General features: G+C 38.3%; 3 protein-coding genes across 3 annotated transcripts in view; 2 read left to right on the forward strand and 1 right to left on the reverse strand.

Moving 5' to 3' along the window:
* LMTK2 (lemur tyrosine kinase 2) overlaps positions 1 to 9,020 on the reverse strand; it is a 92,505-nt gene extending 83,485 nt beyond the window's left edge. Inside the window, exon 1 of the mRNA XM_069029678.1 lies at positions 8,768 to 9,020. Within this exon, the coding sequence (XP_068885779.1) occupies positions 8,768 to 8,912 (145 nt within the window). The 5' untranslated portion in view covers positions 8,913 to 9,020. The remainder of the gene's footprint in view (positions 1 to 8,767) is intronic.
* LOC138118593 (parvalbumin beta-like) lies at positions 5,936 to 8,759 on the forward strand. The gene is given in 5 exon segments (XM_069029682.1): positions 5,936 to 6,101; positions 6,689 to 6,821; positions 7,554 to 7,636; positions 7,639 to 7,662; positions 8,139 to 8,759. Coding segments are annotated over 5 exon segments (327 nt in total). The 5' UTR covers positions 5,936 to 6,040; the 3' UTR covers positions 8,165 to 8,759.
* A 7,039-nt stretch (positions 9,021 to 16,059) lies between the features above and the next one.
* LOC138118733 (parvalbumin, thymic CPV3) lies at positions 16,060 to 18,705 on the forward strand. Its single transcript, XM_069029911.1, has 4 exons — positions 16,060 to 16,120; positions 16,486 to 16,618; positions 17,044 to 17,153; positions 18,680 to 18,705. The coding sequence occupies exons 1-4, from the start codon at positions 16,060 to 16,062 to the stop codon at positions 18,703 to 18,705; spliced, it is 330 nt and encodes a 109-aa protein (XP_068886012.1).
* The last annotated feature ends 4,510 nt before the right edge of the window (positions 18,706 to 23,215 follow it).

Genomic DNA, 23,215 nt, shown 5'->3' on the forward strand with positions numbered 1-23,215 from the left:
CATACTTGAGGATGCTGACTTGCCAGACACAGTTTTGATGATCTTAAGCCATATGATATCTTCTAAGGCTTAATTGTACTGATTTAACTGAGGTTTATTTCTGATTAATTCTCTGATACTTGAGGAAAAGCAATGCTAACAAGATAGCTAAAAATAATTCATATTAAGTCCCAACCCTGTGAATATGAGAAAAAAAATTAAGACATTTAAGAGGAGTTCACACATAGCTCAAAGCACAGAATAAGTTTGTGGGTAATTTTACAAAATAAAGTAGTAGATTACAGTGTAATGGTATTGCCAGAAAGTGTTTATGGCCTAAAATGTGACTCTCCCTTAAGAAGATTTATCTTTCATGAAATCTAAGGCAGCTGTGAGATAGAGGAGAAGGGTCTAATCCTACTCTGACACTGCCACAAGTCATGGGCCCCTGACAACCTGGGCCACAGGGCTGGAGGTTTTTCCATGAATCATGAGCCTGTTGCTTATTGTCTCTTAACATGTACAAAGCAATAATACTTGGCCACATCTGTGAATTTCTGTGTTTTCTACAGATGAAACTACAGCCAATCTTGCTGTTTGATTACCCTAAAGCTGCTACATTGTTAAATAATGGCCATTACTCAACTCTGTCATTTATTATGAATTATCATCTATATGTTCCATAATATCAGCAGTTTTCTTCAGTCTGAAAACTAAGAACTAGTCTTCCCTTTGATAAGTGTCTTACAGGGTTTAGAGTTGGTTATAGCATTGTCTTCATTAGGAGACAAAGTAAATAATGTTCATGGCTAAATGCAGACATCAGCAGGCTGAGTGGATGTTGTGCATTTCTGGCTGAGTGTGTCAGAAATTTCCCCACCAAGATTTAGCTGCTTCCTTCCCCGTGTACTGTGCTGTGGCTCCAGCTCACAAGCAGACTGTCCTTTCAATACTCCTCGCTGAAACTGAATGATAATTATGATTTGGCAGCTGTTTTGAAGAAGAGCAGAAACAAAGCCTTCTGGAACTTTTATGTAACATCCAGTGTTGGCATTTCCATGAGTTGCAAGATGATTATGTGAGGCAAGCACAGCTCCCTCATTTCCCAGGCATGTAAGAGAGCTGGTGGACAGATTTAAGATGGCTAATGCAAAAGAGGAATTCTAGCAATCAGACTTGAAGCCTTGGCAGAATTACAATTATTATAAATCCTAATTCTATCCCCACTGCCTTTGATGTTAAATCTGGGCTTAAATTATAGCTGCTGTTAATTGCAGCACTGAAATATTTTGCATAATGATGAGACTCTGTTGGTTCCTTTTACCTTAATTATTTCCCTGCTGAAGAAAAAAACCTGGGGCTACCCAGATCTGCAGCAATATCCAGATGTAATATATACATTAGCTCTTCACACTGCTGATCACTAAACTATCCTGTCACTGGCTCACAAGCAGATGGCATATACAGTACCAGAAGTGTCAGACCTGACACTGAATTCCTTGCACCTTTGAGAGTCTCTTGTGGAATCCAAGAAATGCAAGACTGCACAGTGGCCCATCCTGTATTTCAGAGATGCAGAACAACTGCACATCACTGCCTTGTGCTGCAGGGGCATGAAGCACTCCCGAGAATCAGGGAATCCTTGTGCAAGCTGCAACTTCACCTATGCTTAAAAGAAAATCTGTTCTTAAATAGTGACTTGCAGCAAGAAGATGTGTTTTAAATCTGATTAAAGTCACCCAGCCATTTCACTAGAAGGAGTTATAATAAAACTCCAAGAAGTCCGCAATTCAAAAAAAAGCCCATAGTTTTCAGCAAAAATACCACCTACTGTCTGTTAAGGTTTCTGTGGGCACATTTTAGATCCACATTTTAGATCCACATTTTAACCAAACTAGAGGAGTATTTTTCAACTAAAGGAAACAAATTCAGAAAATGTAAAGTTTTCTGGGAAGGTTCATTTTAATTAACTTCAGTCCATGGCAGCCTTTTTTTAGGGGATATCATGGAGTGTTCTCTGAACTTGACAATGCCATCGTGCTAGAGAAAAACTTTGGTTGCAGGATGTCTACATGAATGCCAACTGAAGTAGCAGAGAGACACATGGTTGGTATCACAATGTCACCATAATTAAGGTACAGAATCAGAGACTAATTCCTGATAGAAAGGTTCTCTGGAGGTCTCTGGTCCAATCACTCCCTCAGAAGGGCACATTGCTCTGAGTTTGAATATCTTCAAGGATAGAAGTTCTAAGTAAGGATTAAATCTGCATCAAGCTGTTATGAATGAATTACACAAATAAAACACTGCTGAGTACACAGTTGAAAACTAAAATTCTGTTAGAAATTGTTTATGCTACATCAAATCAGAAAGGATCTAACAACCCCTGGTATTTTCACACTGATCACCTGCTCTCAGGTTTAGAGTAAGACCATCCTACTCACTATAATACTCAGTATAAGACTGCTTTATAATTCCCAGCATAAAGGAGATGTGGTTTATGTGTTTTACCTTCACTTAGGATAATTAAAGAGCAACCCAAATTGTGAGTGGTAGATCTGAATTCCACTAGGCCCAAAGACTGTGAGTTCTCAGACACCTCAGTCCCTTGGTCATCCTGTGGGAGCAGTTTAACCTCTAATCCTTCCTACAGTTCTTATGAAATAAAGACGTACTATGATCCCTTTAAGCAGGAACAAAACACAAAGAAATTGATTGCCCTACACAAGCTCTTAGAAAAAGGATACAGAGGGCCAGGGTCACGATCCCAAGCCACCCTAGTGCTCTAGCCACTGAATTTACCACCTCTCTTAAACCAAAATTTTGGGTTGTCCTGAAAGAGGGGCAGAACCAAGCATGAGATAAAACCTCCTGGCATTTAGTGGAAGCTGGCTGCCCCCTAATTTCATGTTCCTTTGGAAATCCCAATCCAAAAGCCATTTGTAAACTTGAGATTCAATTTCAGCTCTCCAACTGTTTGAAATCTCAGTCATCTTCTAACACGTAGAGAGCACAGAAAGGGCAAGGGGATGTCAGAACATTCATTGCACACATAGACAGGTACAGTTCCTTCACTGAGTTAGCAGCCAGCCCATGTGGAAAATCTTTGATGCAGCATCATCAGAGGCGCCTGGAGCTCTTCACACAAACAGTGTGGGCAGAGGGGGCCAAGGCTGGATTAATTTCCTGGAATGGGTTACTGAAATAGATACATCTTGATTAAGACCCTGAAGAGACACATACCTAACACTTTCACGCTTCATTTTTCCATGTATTTTAAAACATTTTAATAAGAGGATACTGTGGAATATGAACTAAAGTGTTCACATTTTACAAACTTCATTTCCACATTAGTTTTGATTGTAAACACAGAAAGATACCATGTTTTTGGTCTGGACTTTCTGGTACACTTTCTGTACCAAAGATCTACAGAGCACATTGGCAGCTGAGATATGGCTGCTTCAGAACTTCTGATTCGTTGGTCAGCATGTCCTACAGTCATGAAAACAAGAAAATCAGTTTTGTATATCAAGCTTCAGAAGAGAAAATCAGACCATCATTCCAGTTACAACAGAAAAAGAAGGCACCCTTAGACAATGCCTTTCCCTGCAGGTACGAAGGGATTGTTGACCCTAAATTCAAAGGGGAACTTCTGAACAAGTAGAATATGCAAATACTTGACTCAAATGGAATCACATCAGTTCCATCACAATGACATATTAATCATTTTTATAGACTGTAAAAAGGCTGTATTTTCTAGACACTGACTTCCTGCTTTAACTCCCAGGCTTCCAGAACAAATTGATTTCATATTTGCAATGATCTCCATAATGGACTGTAAAATTCAGCCAATATAAAAATAAACACCGTAAACCCTGTTTTTGTTAGACAGACAAAATAAGCTGTTCTTCTAAATCATCATGAAAGGAAAGCTCTTGAGAATTAGCTCAGATTTTTCAGTTTAGTCTGTTTATATTCCTGTTCTTTCAAGCGATTTGGTAGACTAGACTTTTTTTCTTTTAAATACCTGTTCCTTCCTCTCTCCCCCTCTGATGAACACCCTCCTGTTATCCTGTTCTCATCCTGGTCCACAGTTTTCCCTCACCCGCAGTCCCTCAGCGCTCTCACGGCTGGACTTGCCTGTCTTTGGTGCCACCTTCGGGCAAGTGCTGGTCTGCCACAGAAATACTCCAAAACTCTTCTCTGTAAATGCTTTGTAATCTCAGAGTGGGCTCCTCACAAGGATTACTTCTTGAAGGCTCAGTAATTCCCATACAATTATCAGATTGTCTCTGATCCTAGGCCAGACTCTTGATTATTTCCTAGTAACCTGAGCCAAAGGCAAAGGGAATTGTTCAGTTTTCGAATGGGAAAACTGAACAATTTAATTTAGATATCCACCTGTTTGGGTTAAAATGCCTTTAAAAGTAACTTGTTCAGTTGATCTTATATCATCCAGAAAAGTTATTTTTCACAGTTTGCAATTTACCCCATAGCATGGGTTTAGGATAACATAGTCAGTGCTCCTCTTAAAAATTCTTCTCTTGAAGAAATCAAGGGGAACCGAGATAGATGAGGTTTTGTCTGTATTTTCATGTACGTAATTTTTGAAGGACAGCAGTTTTATGATATAGTGATTAGAGAACAGGTTTCATTTTAAATGTTCTCATCACTCAAATGTTATTTAAACCTAAGCAATACTCCAGCCATGTTTACATAAGTGTCAGTGTGAAATGTTCTCCCAATGGCTTTTTACACCAGTGGACAATTTCAACTATTCTCAAAGGCATTAAGTTCCAATAAATTTCATGAGATAACTAAGTGGGGTCCCTATTAGTACCCAGTAAGAGAAAAAGCTGCAGTTTGGTTTTAGGTGCTGTTTGAGACCTTACAGAAGTTTATTTTTTCAGCACAGCAAGGAAGAACCAAATATCACTGATTTCACTGCTCTGTTTCCCTCCTGGCCATAACTGATTCACCCTCCTGCATCTTGCTGAACAACTGACAATCTTCATTCTATAAACTGACACATTTACTAGGATGATTTAAAAATGTGCACCATGCAATTAATTAATGCTGAGCAAATGCTGTCAAGATCAGACTTTTATAGCTAGCCAAAGCTTATATGACAACTCATTAAAAGTACTTTGGGCTGAAGAAGTTTTGTCTTCGAGCTTGTACTTGTGTATCAGATATATCTGTTACAAATGTATCAGTATTAGTATGTTTTGAAGACTACTAGGGCAACTGCAGGAGTAGTCTTTCACGGGTAATTCATATCAGGATTGGGCCCTTAAAAGTCAAAGTCTGCTATGAAGATGTCAATTTTTTGCTATCATTAAGCACTTAAAAATGTATGTATTTTTTCATTTATACATAAAAAGTAATTCATTTCACTAAAATAGGTGCAAGCTGAGAGGATTTACTGTATATAGCACAAAACCTTACATATTCCTTTGGGATATAAATATCAATCTGATTAGCTAGCAGGTCTTGTCAGCCACAGTAACTTATCCCCTGGGGTATCTGAGCCATCACGTGGCTCTAGGACTTCTGTAAAAGGTCAAGAGGACTTAACTAAGGTCTGCAAAAGTCCTTCTCTATGTCATTTGAAAAAGAATTAAGTGAAGAGGACTCTGCAGATCTTTTACCTGACAATATTTTCTGTTCTTGGCTTCGGGAAAACTAAGTGGCCAGGTGAGTTCAATCTTTCCTCTGGAGCTTTAGAGGACATCACAATAATTCACACAAAAAAATGCATGGAAATAACCAAAGATGCCTGAATGCCAGGCAGTTCTGTAAATAGATTTGGCTTTGTCCTCAGCTTGTACACCTGAAGACTGAACTAGAAACACCAGTGACTCAGATGCACGATGTGCATCTGAACTAAAGGATGGAGCAGTTGGCTCCTGCAGGGCAGCTCCCCTGCTCTGCCCTGGGACCTGGGCTCACCTGCCCCCTGACGAGACCTGGCTCCCCTTGGGGCCAGCTCCACAGCTGAGAGAGCAAGAGCAGTGGCAACTCTACCCAACAGTATTTTTCATTTTGCAGTAGTCTTCACATGGCTCTTTCCAGTATCCTGACAGAAGCTGAAATTGCTGCTGGTCTACAGAGCTGTCAAGGTAATATTTATGTTTTGAATTTGGGTTTTCAGTTTATTTATCAAATTCCTCTGTCCTTGCTACCCCAAAGTCCCAATTCCAATGGAAACAGAAAATGCTTTCTTACTTAATGCAAGGTAATGGAACAGATGCAAGTTTTGATCTTGGCCAGCCAAGGTACAGGCACCCATCATCATTTGTTCATTGCAGCAATTTTAAGGATGAAAAAATCCAAAGGCTGAAATCCCACAGCAGAAATCCTGTTTTTTCAGAGAAACTGCTGATTTCAATACAAGCCTGATATTTATCATCATGTTCTACAAATACGTCTTTCAGTGAAGTATCAATTTACATGGGTATGCTCCTGCATGCTGAAGACCACAGTCATTATTTCATTATCTTTCTAGGTGTGAGATATCATTGATGGAAAAATCCCATTGATCTGATATAAACTCAGGAAAATCCAAGACTGTTACTTGGGATTTGTAATTAATCCTCACTGTACTACAGAATAGTTTGCTGCTTTTTGATCAAGAAGCTAATTCTTTTTGTTCCAGATTTTTGACTACTTTTCTTCATCTCTTCTTGTTTCCATCTGCTTATTTCAGCTGCTGTTTCATTTGATTACAAAACCTTTTTTGTCCAAGTGGGTCTCAAGTCCAAGTCCAAAGACCAAGCTGACAAAGTCTTTGGAATTCTTGACCAGGACAGGAGTGGCTTTACTGAGGAAGAGGAATTGAAGTAAGTAAATAAAAAAGTTACCAACAGGGTTGTGTTTCATAATCTAAAAATGCATGATAAGATCAGAAATATTGCCCTTCCTCCTGCCCCTTTGGATGGGAGACAATTGAGTTTGTGCACCTGTGTGTGAGTGCTGGTGCTGGAGGAGCTGCAAGTCAAATAACAAAGGCAAGGCTGGATCACAACTGGAAAACTCTCTGACAGCACTGAAAATACTCATTTCATGTAACAATAACTGACAGACTGTGAAGATAAAAATAGAAGTTCTGCTACAGCTGCTTTTTATTATTATAAGATTTTTTACCAGACTGAATTCAAAGGGCCATTTTTCTCTCATCTTTCTTCCTGTCACATGAATTCTACCTTCCAGATCACATTCATCTGACTTTGAAGTTAAAATTAAGGTTAGAGAAATTCTTGCTGCTAAGACTCTGCATCTTAGGAGAAAGAAGCAAGATAACAAGGGAGGGAAGATGAATCCTGCCACTACAGAGTCAGTGTTAATTTTACTTTTTTAATCCAATGAAACCAAGATGCCACCAAGGATTTTTACAGGCTGTGATGCAGCATCCTCTGACTTCCTTACCCTCACTCTCAATGAAGTTAGAGGAAGTTTGCCATTAATAGTTCTCAAGAATTGAATTAAGCTTGAAATTTTGCAGCTATTACCAATCCACACCCTGAACACTTTCAGTACTATGTCTCATTCGTTTGTTCTCTCACCTTTAACAGACTTTTCCTGAAGAATTTCTCAGCCAGTGCCAGAGCTTTGACTGATGCTGAGACCAAGGCATTCCTGGCACCAGGGGACAGTGATGAGACGGTAAAATTGGAGTGGATGGTAAGAGTGCCCTTATTAAAAGGATAATACCTGCCTTTGAGACTTCCTAAAGGCAGCTCTAGGCAGCTGCCCTGCTCCATGTATTGGATGTTATGGATCTGATTTTGAGGTGCTCAGATCTGCTCTGTATTACAGAGAGAATCTAACAGAAACTGACCTCTATTATGCCCCTGCCTAAAGTTATCAGTCCCTTTTCTCACCTATGGAGATTTTTTCAGGACTGGAACCTAAATTCAGTCTATAATTTCACTGCTTTTTGCTAATGAACTGCGATACAATGTGACACTTAAATGCAACACTTCCTTTGCCTTAAGTATCTATTGTTATGAATACACAATGAGCTACCTTTAAGGAATGACTGTCAGAGGAAGTAGCATTAGTTTCCCATTTTAACTCTAAAAATTAGGAAAGAAATTTTTGACTGTGTGATTACAAATTGAGGTCCCATTTTATTATTCTTTTTTCTTCTTTTTCAGATTTTCAAGCACTGGTCAAATCATAACCAGCAGTCAAGATAAAGACCAAAAGAGATGTGCCATAAACAATCTTTCCTATTGCAAACCTACCATTTATTTACACATTTTGTACCCTGAAAAGTCAGGAACAATTGTTGGCAAGTGGTTTCACATTGCTGGAATACATCTGAAGTAGTACAAGCACTACTTAAGCCACACTCCCAGGTGTTTTAAGCAGAAGATCTATGCCACTGGGGGACTGAATTGGAATCCACTCTGCTCATCTGAATGTAGGGCATTAAAGATACAAACAAAAATATTAAGAGGATAAATTAAAAGCATCTCTGTGGGCCACTGAATTTTCAATATTTGCATAAATAGCTAGCACATGTTGTTAAAAAAACCAGAATTAATAAAATGTTCAGGTGTAAAACCTGGGTGTAGTAACTGGTAGCAGTGGTATTTAATCAAGAGGCATTTTAATATTCCATATGTTTTTCTGTCGTTCTTTATGCAGCTGATCATGTTTCAGAGACTATACTGCAGGACCTTGCACTAATGAAGTCATCAATTTAAGATCAACTGGATCCAGGATGAATTTAGATTACTGAAATAGCAGTACATTCAAAATCCCCCAAGGAATCCCTCACCTTCATGCCCACCCGATGGCACTGTTGTTCCGCTGCCGAGAAGTTCAGTGTTCCGTGTGCTCGAATGAATTCCAGAACACTTCTTGTGTCCCACCTGCCACTTCTGCAAAAAGCACTTCAAAAAAACAAGTCCCCAGTGCTCCATATGAGCAAATGGGGGAATGCTGCCCAAATAATCAACATTCTGCTGCTTTTCTCCTTCTCAGCACTGAGAATAACATAATGCCTACATCTCACAGGGTTGTAAAATGCATCAATGTTTGTGAGGAAAGCATAATAAAATGAAGAGTGCCATAAAAAATTGCTATGAAATTAATCTTTTTTTCTTTGCAGACAGATTGAAATAGCAAGACAGACATAAGGAATGGGGAGAATGAAAATTCTGAGTAGTTGCTCATTATTTGAAGTTCATCCATTGTGTGCACTAGGTGAGGGTTCTGGTTGAAAAGCACGAGTGTGATGATGTCAGCACAATTTTGTCACAGTATAAACGCACAGAGCAATCAAACTGGGCTGCAAAAGGAACTCATTGCTAATAGCACCTAATGAAACACTGCACTTTATCTGGCTTTGTCTTAGATATGTGACCAAAATAAACACTCAGCCAAACAGCCTTTTAAAAAATCTACATGGCTTTGGCCATCCCAAACGTTATACTTCCAACATTATAGTTGCTCCTACACACTCTTTTAAAAAAATTTGGAGCTCTTGAAAAGTCTGTTCTTGGACATAAATCCTGCAAGAACTGGTATGACTGTCTCATACTGTATTTGTTGGAGGTCTTTAAGAAGATGTTTCAATATTTGCAGATCAAAAATCTTAATTTCAAAATTGCCTGCAGATGTTGTTGTGGTTCTAATGCCAAGCATGTTTGTGAAGAGACATTATGGAGAAGGAAGAAAATATCAATACAATGGTGAGGAAATCATCATATTACACAAAGGTAAAGCAATCTACAAGACTTAAATGAATACCCAATAACGTGTTCATGCTCTATACATTAGCCAAAAATATATTTCCATTAACTCTAATTAATGAATCAGGTCCTAATATTGTAGAATTTTCTATAAGAGTGAAAAAAGAATTAGCCATCAAGCAAACTGACATTCATTATTTCAATGTCATCTCAGAAGAGCAATTAAAAGAGGAAATTTTGCAGAATTAACAACTGCAGCCTGACTGCAGGGCTAAAAGCTCTCATTATTTTCAGGAAATGCTTTGTGTCTCAGCTGATATCATGTTTTATGTGTTCCTTGTGCAATATGGGTCACCCAGACATTTTCAAGAATTGTACCAACATTAATGGCTAAATGAGAGAGAAAGGCACAGACAGCTCAGATAACTTCTGAGATAGCAGGCAGCTCCTTTATTTAACCACATTTACTTCCAGCCTGATTAGCCTGCTAGGCCTACAAATCTAAGACAATTTCACCACTTACCATTCCATTAAGAACAGTAAAAAATTCATGACAAGGTAAGTCTGGTATCAGCTTCAGTGATCACTCCAGGAAGTTAAGAAGAGCTTGTGACTAGAGACGTTTTTAGGCCTTTCCTTCTTCCAGCATTACCACCAAGCAGATCAGTGGAGAAAAGGCTGTTTTCTTTGCACAAGCATACACTCACTCACTCTCTTTTCCTCTCTGCCTCTCACTCACACGGGCTGTCAGGTACTGTGAAATTTCTGTAACTACTTACCATGGGATTTAAGAAAGGTCTTCAAATTGTGCCTCAGCTGGAAATACTGCTGCCTGATCATAAACATACATTCCCAAAGAGCTCCCTTAAAGTGAACAACATTCTGCTGGAATCAGACATTTGGAGGTCTGAGACCCTAAATATGGGATTGCCTCTTGTCAACAGAGTTTTGTCACATGCTTGTTGCATGTGTTTTAATGGTTTGTCTGAATCTCCTTTCTTTAGGCCATTTCTGTTAAATGAGCGACTTTTGATGATTATTTTTGATAAAGTTAACTCTAATTACAGGGTAATTCTACTTCAAGCCTCACCAAGGGTTATACATCCTCCTACAGCTGAAGTTAATGGCCGACATCCCACTGAAATCAATGAGGACAGGCAGTGAATACAGAAGTAGCTGGAAGCACCTCAGTGCTATTTGGTTCATTTTACCATGGTTCCTTACACTGTGGGGCACAGTGAAATGCAGCCATGTGCAAAGAGCCTTTGGTAACAGTGTAGTAGCACTGTGCTTATCTTTTACATGTCACAGTAGGCAGAATCCAGATTATTTCACAGCCTCCAGCATTAGGGCACAGTTATTCCTAAAATAGACAGAAACCCTGAGCAATGTAGAGTTTTAAAGATCACTCCATCTGACACTGTCTATAATGCTGACAGCAGACAGAAACATGTTAGACAATTACATTTAGGGTCAGAGACAGAAAATTGCATTACTGAGTAACAGAAGAACTTCCAAGTGCTTTTAAAGACAAACACATATCAAATGCTGGCAGAGATCTTCCAGAACAGCTTTTTAAGTTAAAAAATATGTTTATCAGACCAGACTCTATGAATTAGTGACACTATTATTCATCTATGTTGGTCTATTCTGCTGTCATTTTCAAACAGAAATCAAGTCCATTCCCACAGAATGATAAGGACATCATTTGAACCAAGGAAAGTTCACATGCTATTTCCCTCAGCGTGAGAGAAGTACCTGCTTTCCTTTAGGTCCAGACCCACAGTGCTGCAGAATCTATCTCGTATCTTGGGTTCTCTAGTCCAGATCCTGCTCAGTGCTCTGGGTAATATCCTCTACCTGCTGCAGGGAAAGAAAGCTCTGTCACTGGGGCCTGGCTTTCCTCCTTCATCACAGCAATGCACAGGACCAAAAAGTCAAATGCTACAGCATGTGCTCAAACTTCTCTGGAAATATGGTAAAATACTGTGGCCCAAGCAACAATTCAAATTAAATGCTGTAATTTTCTTTCTTTATTTCTATGTGATTAAAACATGTGCCCTAAGAGACCACTTGAAGTGGCAGGATAGAATTCATTTTGTTGTAAAGGTCCTTTTCAACGATGATAGCTGTAAACACACTAAGATTCTCTGCCGTCACCACTGAGACATCAACACTACTAACAGAGGTTACTGAGTATCTATTTTAGTTACTTCCAAACTCATTACAAAGGCAGAATCTGTTATCCAGGATCATGATACAATTGGCCCTGACACAACCAGGGCTGAAAGATGGAGTTGTGTGGGTTTGAGAACAGCTGCTGCAGCATCTCTTTACACTGTTGTAGTTGGTCTCAGGTTAACACCTCTCCTCTGATCTCACCTGAGACAACTGCTGATGTTTCTTTTGCATCTGCTTGAAGTCATGGCTTTGGTTGACTGCCACTGCTAATTAACTCTGTACTTTATGCCAAACAGAGCACAAAGGGTACAAGTCTAGTCCACAACCTGTCAATGATCTACCAAAACACAACTTTTCTCTGATTCTTAGAGAAGTAAATAGCACTTGATTTGAAGACAATTGTTTTATATGTTTAGATTCCTAGCAAGAACTTGTCAATATGAATATTCAGTATTTCTCAGAATCACACCTTCAAGTTTAATTCTGGAAGTCTGAAGACAAAAAAAAAAAGGCTTTAATATTATTTAATAAAGACATCTCAGGTGAAAACGACACTAGGTATGCAAGTACATGAATATTCAGATGATCAACCCAATAGAACTTTTAGATGTCTCTTGTAGAGCAAAAAAAAAAAAAACAAACAAAACCAAATAAATGAATGAACAAAAATTAATATTTTTCTTGAATTTGATAGGAACGAGTGCTAAACACTCCTGGAAACTCAGACTCCATGCCAGATTTTGCACTATTATTAACTGCCCATTACTTAGCAGCTGTTGTTCTGGTTGAATTATTAGGGATTTTCTTTATAGTGTTACACTGCTTGCATAGCATCTTTTAAAAAAACACTTTCACAGATCTCATCTTCTGAATACATAATGTAATTACAATCATCTAAGCTAACACATAACCCAGAAGTAAGGAAAACAGGCAGATAATTCAGATGTAAAACAGATTATCTCATCAAAATATCCCTTAATATACTAATCCCTGATTATTGCATTCTAATTGTAGTGGAGGGAAACCTGTACTTCAGATGAAGTGTCATTAATAAATAAATAAAACCCAGTAACCCTAGATTCCCACCTGTATCAATGTACAGTGACATCAACTTGATTCTGAAATTCAGCTCTTTTAGGCTTTTGTAAACCATCTTTCAGCCAGGATTAGCATCATTTTTGTTGTCAGCATTGAATTTCAAACATTAAAAGATCCCTTCAAAAGCAATCATAGCAATTATCTCACTTTTATTTGAGATCATATTCTAATATAATACGAATTCTGGCTATTTTACTACTGTTGAATATGCACAAAACCAGCTCAGCACTCTGTGCCATGGCAGAGTGTATGAGGTAACCAGATGTCGTTCTTTGAACATTTGGTGTCGTTCTTTGAACATTTGGTGCTTATATTTTAAATACAATGCCCAAATTAGTTGCAGACACATCTTGAGCTGCTTAAACATTACATGCTCACCTCAATCTTGTAATTTTCCTCTACTTCATTTCAATTCCCTCGTTCTCATTAGCTGCCAATAATTAGTGTCATATGGTGAGTGAAACACTTAAACAGAGAGCAGTTCCATGAGTACTGTGTAGGAGCCAGCAGAAATAAGGTGTGTCTTCTATAAAGGAACATCTATGGTACTGTCACAGAGCACTAAAAAAAGCCCTTTTCTCTAGAGACATCTTGGCAGTAAAAAAAGAACCCTTCTGTTCAAACTCAGATAACTTGAGATGATCATAAAGGAGAAAATACAACAGCGTGTAAAAAGGTACCTAAGAGGTTGAAAGTTATTTCAGGGTGATTCTGGAGAAAGCACAGAATGAACTTAGTTCCCACTGACACTGCCTGACATCACAACATCATGGAAATCTCAGGCAGAAAGCAACACAAATAGATAGTACTGAATAAAGAAGATAATGGAAAGAACACCAAAAGATTCAGCTTGTACAAATCAGCACTGTTAAATTTGTTTTAATCACACAATACTCATCTACAACTGCCCAGGGTTCTTAGGTGTAATAGGAAAATGTTCTTCCAGGTCACCATAACCAGTTTTCCCACTGGAAGCGATAGAAGGAGCATTTGTTTGTTCCTGGACAGCTGGTATTTGGGATCAAAGGTTAGTCTGATTATTTGTGATTTATTCCTTGACATACAAAAGAGGCAGCAAAAAAGGTAAAAGTATCATTAAATTATGTCTGCTTTTTGTGTTACTTATACCTTGCATTTCTCCATCCAAATTAAAACAGTGCTATGGAATATTTGCTATGATTGACAATTTTCTCACTGTCATTAAACCAAGTAGGAGTAAACCCACTGTAGTTCATTAACTTACATCAAGGCTTAGATATATTTATGATTCTGCTCCACAGTATAATTTGCAACCCTTGCTATTATAAAAATATTTCCTCTTTGCCATACGATGCCATTTCCATTCATTTAAAAATAAAACAATGCTCATGGATTAAGAGAACATTAGTTTAGCTACCACAATTGGCTATTACACAATAAATACTAACCAAAATACATGTGAGTTTTATTGGTCTTCATCCTAGAATTTTGCCCATATTAACCCCCTTAAAGATGGAAACAGATTTTTGTCTGAGAAGGAAAACCTCCTATCTGCTGTTACGAATTTTCTTAAGGTTTTTTGTTCCAAAAGTAATACTCCTGAAATATATAATAAACTCTCATTTACTTATACCTACAATTAAAATTTCATTATTAATGAAATAGATTGTGAGAGTGTGTGTTATAAAATGTATTTAAAACTATTTCCACACTAACAATGTCTGATTCCTACGATCTACAGAATTCGCTACAACTAGTAAGCCTATTATTGATTTCATGTAATTCAAAATATTCAAAATATTCCAAATGGATTATTAAGTAGGCCAACTGATTATACATCATCTTCCAAGGAATACTGACAACAAGATCATTTTATTCAGCTTTACCTAGTTCATAGTTTTCTGCCACTGAAGGCATTGGCTTCTGTTTCTGTAATTCAGAAAACAGTCAGGAAATACAAAATGAAGCTTACTGTAGAAAGATCACCCAAATTAGAAAATGCTTTCCTCTACCCTAGTGACAAGTTATCTTTGTCAGAATGACACATTGTCACCTCTGATCTTTCATCTCCTACCTCCCTTATCCATTCCATTCCAAAGGATCAACAGATCCAGGGAAAACAAATTCATTTCTTTTTGTAAGGATTTGACTGCTGGAGTCACCTTCCAAAGAGTGACTTTCAGGTGCAGAGGTTACCTGTTAACATACTTGGAGGCTGAAAGGTGTTTCTGATGGCAGAGTTGTACTTAATTAAGCACTAGTGGATTTATTTTAAAAAACTCTTCTTTTTGTCCGTATTATCTTAGGATATAAATAGAAAGAAAACTTTAATTAGTTAAGGAAGAAATTTGAGCCAGGTCTCAATTCAAACATTTGATCCATGAAAGTGTAACCTAAGTAGTGGTTATTGTCACCTTTTGAATCCTTTATAAGACAGAGTGGCAAGCCAGAGCCAACATTACGTTTTTGCCTGGTATCTCCTCAACTATTTTTCCTTTACCTAGCTGAGAAAATTCAGAAGGTGAGCAGCTGACTTGAGATTAATTAAATAAAATTACTGTGCAGAGCTGCACCAGTAGTAAGTACAATAACCATTGTTCTAAGGTTTTTATTTTAATTGCTGGAATTGCATATGGATGGACTTTATATAGATAAGTATCTGTTTTCTTTTTATTCTTTAGAGTTGTTGGGGGAGATAATAGAAGCAAATTTTCTTACCTTTCCTTTTCCAACTGCATATATTGTTACTTGTATTGCCAGATTCCATGCATTCCAGTAAGACTGAAATTATTTATTAGATTAATGGTTATATAGAGTTTTAAAATGTGCTGCATTTATATAGGTTGTAGGTAAATGACAAAATATTGATCATCAACTCACAACGTGGCTAATGTAACCCATCTCATTAAAAAGCATTATTTCTGCACTGCTATTTTGAAGGAAGTGATGTACTAAACCTTGTCATTTGTTAAGGAATAGCAGAGATGTTGGTTTGATCAGTGAGATTCATCTACTCTTGTTGACGTTATATATCTTCAAAACATGGAAAAACCCAATTTTTTGTAAGATGCATCTGCATTTCAAAACTCTGCAATATTCTATTTTGTGCAGGTTTAAAATGAGCCTTACAGACATTCTAAGCCCTTCTGACATCGCTGCTGCTCTGCGGGACTGCCAAGGTGAGAAAACAATTAAAACTCTCAAAATCTATTATTTTGTGTAACACCTGGCAAGTTTAACTCATTCCCAAAGAAATATTGAACAAGTGCATACTTGAAACAGACTTCTGTAATCTCTTTACTCAGCTGTCACAGTATGTTTGTTCATAACTGGTTTATATTGTCAATTTGGAGCATCCCCACATGATTTTGTGGGATGTTTAGGAGGCTGTGGGGCAGTATGGCAAATTCATTCATTCCTTGACAGGCTTCACCTACTGGTCTTGTTTAGAACAATTAAAATGTAACACAGTAGCATCCTCAGACCGTTTAGGAACAGTGAACACAGTGGTCTGGGGTTAATTTCTTTATTAATTTATTTTCAGCTCCAGATTCCTTTAGTCCCAAAAAATTCTTTCAGATCAGTGGGATGTCTAAAAAGAGTAGCAGCCAGCTCAAGGAGATCTTCCGGATTCTCGACAATGATCAAAGTGGCTTTATTGAGGAAGATGAGCTCAAGTAAGGATTTTGTTGACTACTTGGAGGCTATCAAAAAAATCAGCACTTTTTCCATTCCAGAACTTTCAGTAAATGTGAACAAAATTTATGCTAAATGTTGATAAAACCTTCAGCAGGTTGTAAAAGGTGTATTTAAATAGATAACCCCTACAGAGAGAAGCAAATTAATAATACCTGCCTTTTATGCTCAGTATAGAAAAAAAGAGCTCCCTGGGGCTGGATTTTCATAGTGGACAGAATCAATTTAATCAGGTTTGCACTTACAAAGCAGAAATACATACAACTAAGATTTAGCTTGTCAAACAGTGTTTGAAGGGCTTGGCTATAGTGGTAAATTATTTAGAGATAGCTATCTGTTTGATTACACAACAAGCATAAAAAATATTATGGCCTGAAAATCTAAATCCAGGTTGTTTCCTTCCAAGGTATTTCCTTCAGAGGTTTGAGTGTGGAGCCAGAGTGTTAACCACCTCAGAAACCAAGACCTTTTTGGCAGCTGCAGATCATGATGGGGATGGTAAAATCGGGGCTGAAGGTATTACCTGCTTTAAATACAGAACGAGACACCTCAGGATGTTTGTAGTGATGTGGGATTCACTTTTATATTGAAGGTCCATTTAATGTATCCTCTGGTTTTACTGAAACCCTTGAGTAGCAACCTGTTTAAGGGTGGAAATGGTCCCCGATCTTATAGGTTAGTCTTTGCAACTCCTTTTGCATGAGCAAGTAAAAAACCCTAAGGAACTTTTCCTGTTGCCACTCACTCCCATATTTCCAGTTCTGAAAGGAACTGCCCCTCATGTCTCCTCCCACTTACTCTAATGTAAGGCAGCGCTGGCATCACTTGGAATACACAAATGTAAAATCAAGGACAAAAGAACAGCTGCACACAGGAGAACAAACAGCTCACACATCAGCTCGTTTCCAGCAGCTACTGCCCCGCAGAAATTCCACTGGGCACTGAAATCATTCTCAATACGTCCCACGTAGTTCCATATTTGTTTTGCATGAGAAGAACAGAATGGTCAAGTGACACTACCCCAGTATGAGATCCCACAACAGGATCTGTGCAGGGATGGATGCTGTCTATCTCCAGTGGCAGGTTAAGGACCAGACAGGAAGGAGCAGCAGTTTTAGGAAGCAGCATACTGCACTCACCGCGTGGAAACACTGGTGTGGTATAATGGCTGCACAGTGCAGAAACCTCCTGATTTCCTAATTCTGTACTTCTGTGCCGTGCTTTGGAGACAAAGCACACACACAAAAGGCCTGCAGCTAATGGCAACTCGCCCCATGAGAGCAGCGAGCTGCCTAGACGAGCATGAAAGGGGCTTAGGGAATAGCATGCAGGGAATGTGCTGGCGTGCAGATTCCCCGGCTCACTGCACCAGCAGCACTGAACTCTTCTGCTTCTTTCTTTGGAAGGAATTAAACACAGTTCCTTAGGAACTATGCCAGAATAAACACACATGATTTATGAAGCAATCTGTATATTAATATAGTCACTCAGGGATGGGATTGATCAGATACTCTAATTCACGGAAGCCAAACATTTAAAAGATCTTTAAAATAACAGTATCTTATTGCACAACTCAACACCCCAGGACCATACCACATAGAACTGCCCAGTGTTTTTAGCTTTAGCCTGTGCTCTAAATCAACACTTCTCAATGTCTGAAGCATTATAAACAGCTAATAAAACACACACACTCGCTTATCATTTTTTCACTTCAGCTATTACCTGCTTCTTACTTAAATTCCCTATAAGCGATTCCATTATTTTTGCCTAAGATCAGTATTATGCAGAGAGAAGGCCAAAACAACCCTGAGTATTTAATTATTCCTTGTAAGTGTCATCAAAACACTGTTTTTTCCGTGTGTTGTTTAGAAGAGGATGTTTAGGTGATGCCTCTTGTCCACACATTTCTTCTCTGGTCATCTATCAGATAACTGTTTTCTGTTCATTCCTATTCTAAATCTCTTGATAAGACACTAATCTTTTACTCCTAATCCTTTCATGTGAATATTTCTTTCATGTAAATATTCTCTTATCTTTCACAGAATTCCAGGAAATGGTGCAGGCTTAGGACCAAACAAGATAGAATTGGGATGAATCTGCACAGGACGCTCCAAAACCTTGAAAACTGGGAGTCCCTTATTTATCTTGACAGGGTCTGTTATTTTTTCACTGACTTAGCAACATAATGGAACACTGATTACTGATTTTTTTCATTGTGTGGACTATTTACCATGTTCTAACCTCTACTTTAGCAGACACTTCCCTTAAAAGTATCCAATAAAAAGTAAACATATACTGTAGCCTGTGTCTATTTTTTTGACTCCTAGATTGAAACATGAGAATTCTTAAACCAAAAGTGTTAATCCCTCCAAGATCTTGAATTTATCAGATCCTCACATATGGAACATCTTTTGAAATTAGTGGGAGTTCTGTTTGGATTCGGCCTTCTGGATTAAGTTTAAATTCTCAGAACATTCAGATTTTCACTAAAGACTAGGAGCTCAGATACAGTTGTGAGATAGATGAGGGTAAAATCTCTCACTGACTTCCAAGTGAAAAGCAGTCATATATTTTTGCTTAAGAAGTGGCTTCTGCATGAGGTTGTTGCAGTTTCAAACCACTCTTTTACACCAGCTAATTAATAGATGAGGAAAGCAGAAACCACATGCTTTCCTGCATAGAGAATTAAAAGGAAAGCCTATGAGGACTTGATGTTTCAGACAACTGTGAGGTTTTAAGAAGCAGAGGGGAAGCAAGATATCTTCTTGGCGGTATTTTCTCATTTTCTCAACAGGGAGGACTGAAAGTGTGGAGGAAGAATTTGTAAAAATGCATGTTGAGAAAGCTCCAACGTACTCTCCCTGGTGGGCTGGACTGACCTGTTAAAAATGTCCTTCACATCCATCTCTGGGGATGACGAAGAAATGTCTTTTTATGAGCAAACTATTCACTCATCAGAAAAGGAGATATTTGGATGCTCTGATGGAGTATTTATACCTTCACTTACTTTCTCAACATCAGCAAGTTGCAGGTCACACACATGCAGCTTGCAGAGGCATCACAACACAACAGAAGCCTTTAAGCAAAGTGAACAGTTCAGTCACTGCAGTTCCAGTGCATTTCTTCCTTTGCTGCATACGACTACATTCAAAATTAACTGCATTTCTTCCTTACCAAAAGTCTCTATGAATACTGGTAATTGTGCACAAAAACACCAAACCCAGAACAGAACTGTTTATGAGATAACCAGCTACTCCTGGGCAAGAGATTAACGAGTCTGAATGGACTTGAGACAAGGACCATGCATCTTTCAGAGCACCAGAGCCACAGAGTCCATAGAGTTAATGCTTCCATATGCTGAGCCTTTGCTCTCTCCCAGCCTGTGTGTTAACAAAACAGTACTTGAAAAATTTCTGTTGGTTAAAACATCCTCATCATCACAGCAAAAGCAGTTAAATTAAATTCTCCTGTACTCATTGTGAAGCAAATTTCATGCAGTTCCATCCTCTGAGACATCCTAGATACCTTAACCCAAACAAATTCCATAATGATTCCTCCCTGATTTCTCCTCTGTGCTCTCTGCAGCTACCTACTCTTTTGGGAGCCAAGCAATGGCAAGCCAGGCTAGAAACATCAATTGCCTTTTAAAAAAACATATTCATAGCAATCCACAATTCTTAACAGTTGACAATTAAAAACAGAATTTTTGTATCATTTTGAGATGTTTTCAAGCAGATTAATTTGGTATACAAGTTGTTTGTAAGCTGGTAGACTCAGTACATGTCTACTTTTTAATTTAGAATTTAATATGGTCATCACACTTTTATTGTGAAGAAATAATACAAACATAAAAAATGAACACTGAATTTTGATACTACTTCTTAACATTGTGAAATATGCTCAACTGGCATAAATCTCTAGAGTATCAGTGACTTAAACAGAGCTATTCAGATTTACACAAGCTGAGGGTCTGACCCATGAGGAACTGACCCATGGCCATTCTCAGAGCATAAGATGGATGTCACAGGATAGTCACAAGAAATAAAGTGTGTTCTTGGCAATGAAATCAGTCTGATGACAGAAGGGTCTTGGAGTAGTTCGCATGTAAGTAACAAACAAACTGCTCTGCATTTCACTGACAACTAAGTGTCCTGACCTTGACTAATCATGTTACATCAGGCAGGCAAATGCCTGTAAAATAAAGACTTTTCCAGGTGCTGCTGCACTCTGAACTCTAGTTCCTCTCAGTGTCTCAGCCTTTGCACTGTGCCCTCAACAAAGAAACCCAGAGGCAAAGTACAAATTTTGTTATTCTCCACTGAGATGCATCAGGATGCTGGAGCAGGTCACCAAGCAGAAAAAAATACACTTGCTCTATTCAAGATATTCTGAGGTTTCTCAAACATCCAAAGTATTGCAGTTAAAGAGTCTTTCCATGCTTTCCACCAGGAAAAAAGTTACCTTAAAAACCCCAGTAGTACAGCACCTACCCCAGCAGATTTAAGTAACAGAAAACTTGCTGACTTGTAGGAAGAAACACTTAAAGTTAAAACATCACTTCCCCAGGATCCTTGAAACATTAAATCATACTTTTGAATACTCTTGTAAAACATGTGATAGTCATAACTCAAACTGGATTTATTCACTGACAAAGATACTTGTCTGCTCCCTAGCATAAACCAACACATCATTGGTAAAGCTCCTAGAGACATGGCATGTAGAATTCCCAGTGCTTCAGGCAGGCCCCTGTAATTGAGAAAGCTCCTGGGCAGGGTTTTATTGACTGATAAGGAAGGAATAACTAAATATACTGACCATATTTAACCCCCATTTTACACATGGATATGGGTACTCACTATAAGTACATATTTAATTAATAGGGTGGAAATAATAATTAATCTACTACATTCACCACAATTTGACATGAAAGGTAGCAGTCAGAAATCACCCATCACTGGCAGTCCTGCTTACAGATTGCAATAGAAGTTGCAAGTGGTTATCAGAATTGCCACTTGTACATTGCATAGTACAATTATTCACTAGACACAACTACTATAAAGATACATTATAGAAAACACCAGAATACTTATGATTCCCTTAAAATACAGGTCTCAGAAGTGCCATTCCATGTTCAGGTCATGTACCCCCTAATACCTTGTGCCAGTCTACCCTGTCTGTGAACAGTTAAAATTAAAATATAAAAAAACCCTGTAGCCTTATTCAACCTCTAAGCAGAAAAATTCCATGCCTTAAATATGTCAAACTGCGGCATCATTCTTAATGTAATTTTCATTTCTTGCAGTGCTCAGAATGGAAATAATTGACATATTAATATAATCCATCTTCAGAGCTGAAATTCTTTTAACTGCCTAGCCCCTTCCTCATCTTCTCTTACCAGCTTTTCTTCAGACCCAGGCTAGTAACATTAAACAAAAAAAAAACATTTCAGTACTTCAAGTTTTGCACGAAAGCAGTTTTTCAGTTGCTAGTAACTTTGTATTCTTAATCATAACCCAAGCTAGTGTAAAGTTTCTGTCTTCCTTTATGAAATCTCTGGTCCTGCAAAGCAAATGCATCCATTATTAAACCATTACTCACCACGACACTCACAGTGCTGCTCACATTCCCTGACATCACACACAACAGAAGAAGTCTGGGGGATGTGGAGGCTGTCTTAGCAGGAGCCCAGCTCCAGCTGCACTGTTGTGTTTTCCCACACAGCTCCACAGGCCTCTTGCAGTGTTAACAAAGCGTGCAGACCAGGGATACACGGGCATTGTGCTTTTTGCTGGATCACAGCATTGTTTTGTAATTTATTTGCTAAACTAATCCCAAACTGCTGAGTCTACACATTTGTTAACACATTTAGACCACATTCTGTCAATGGAACAGCTATTTGAGCTGTCAGCTGTATTTATTTAAAGCTGTCAGCTCTAACACCCAGAGTGATTTATGGTATACCTTTTTGTGAAGTCTGCTACTGCACAGCTGACAGAAGTGCTCAAAATAGTATCCAGAAATAGGCTCAACAAACCAAAACATATGTCTACACAATACTATATCTTACTTCTATGTATTTTTAAAAATAAATTGGAAAGCACTCATAAAGTTGTTAATTGTTTGTCCCTTGATGCAGGGGTTGTCCTGCAAATTCCCAATGTACTTATGCAGCAGTTTAATTTTACATAATCATGGGCTGGGAATCACATTTCAAACTCGGGGTGATCTGATGCCACTTTGCAAATGTCAAGGTGTGGTGTTACTGCACATACAATTAAGAAGATGGGATGAAATTGGAACCACAATCGAAGTTTCTTCATGCCCTGTTAATGTGTACATTAGAAATGTAATAATTTAATTGACTCTGTTATCACTTGCTCGTTGTAGATTCTCGCAAATACTTCCACCAAAAGCAATGTCGATGAGGTTGCATTGAGCAGAATTGTATGTCAGCAATCACTACACATACATTAATTCCCTTCCTAGGGAAAGCTGGACACAGAAACCCCTTCCTCAGCAATCCCCATTTACAGTGAGTACCCAGTGTCCAACTCTATGTACCTCCACAATATGTCCCT

Source organism: Aphelocoma coerulescens, chromosome 14, assembly GCF_041296385.1.
Source record: "Aphelocoma coerulescens isolate FSJ_1873_10779 chromosome 14, UR_Acoe_1.0, whole genome shotgun sequence".
NCBI classification, from domain to species: Eukaryota; Metazoa; Chordata; class Aves; order Passeriformes; family Corvidae; genus Aphelocoma; species Aphelocoma coerulescens.

Coding starts and splice junctions, on each gene's coding strand:
- LOC138118733 (XM_069029911.1), top strand. CDS start 16,060: ATGAGCCTTACAGACATTCTAAGCCCTTCTGACATCGCTGCTGCTCTG. Junction 16,121..16,485: donor TGCTCTGCGGGACTGCCAAG/GTGAGAAAACAA, acceptor ATTTATTTTCAG/CTCCAGATTCCTTTAGTCCC. Junction 17,154..18,679: donor TGGTAAAATCGGGGCTGAAG/GTATTACCTGCT, acceptor TATCTTTCACAG/AATTCCAGGAAATGGTGCAG.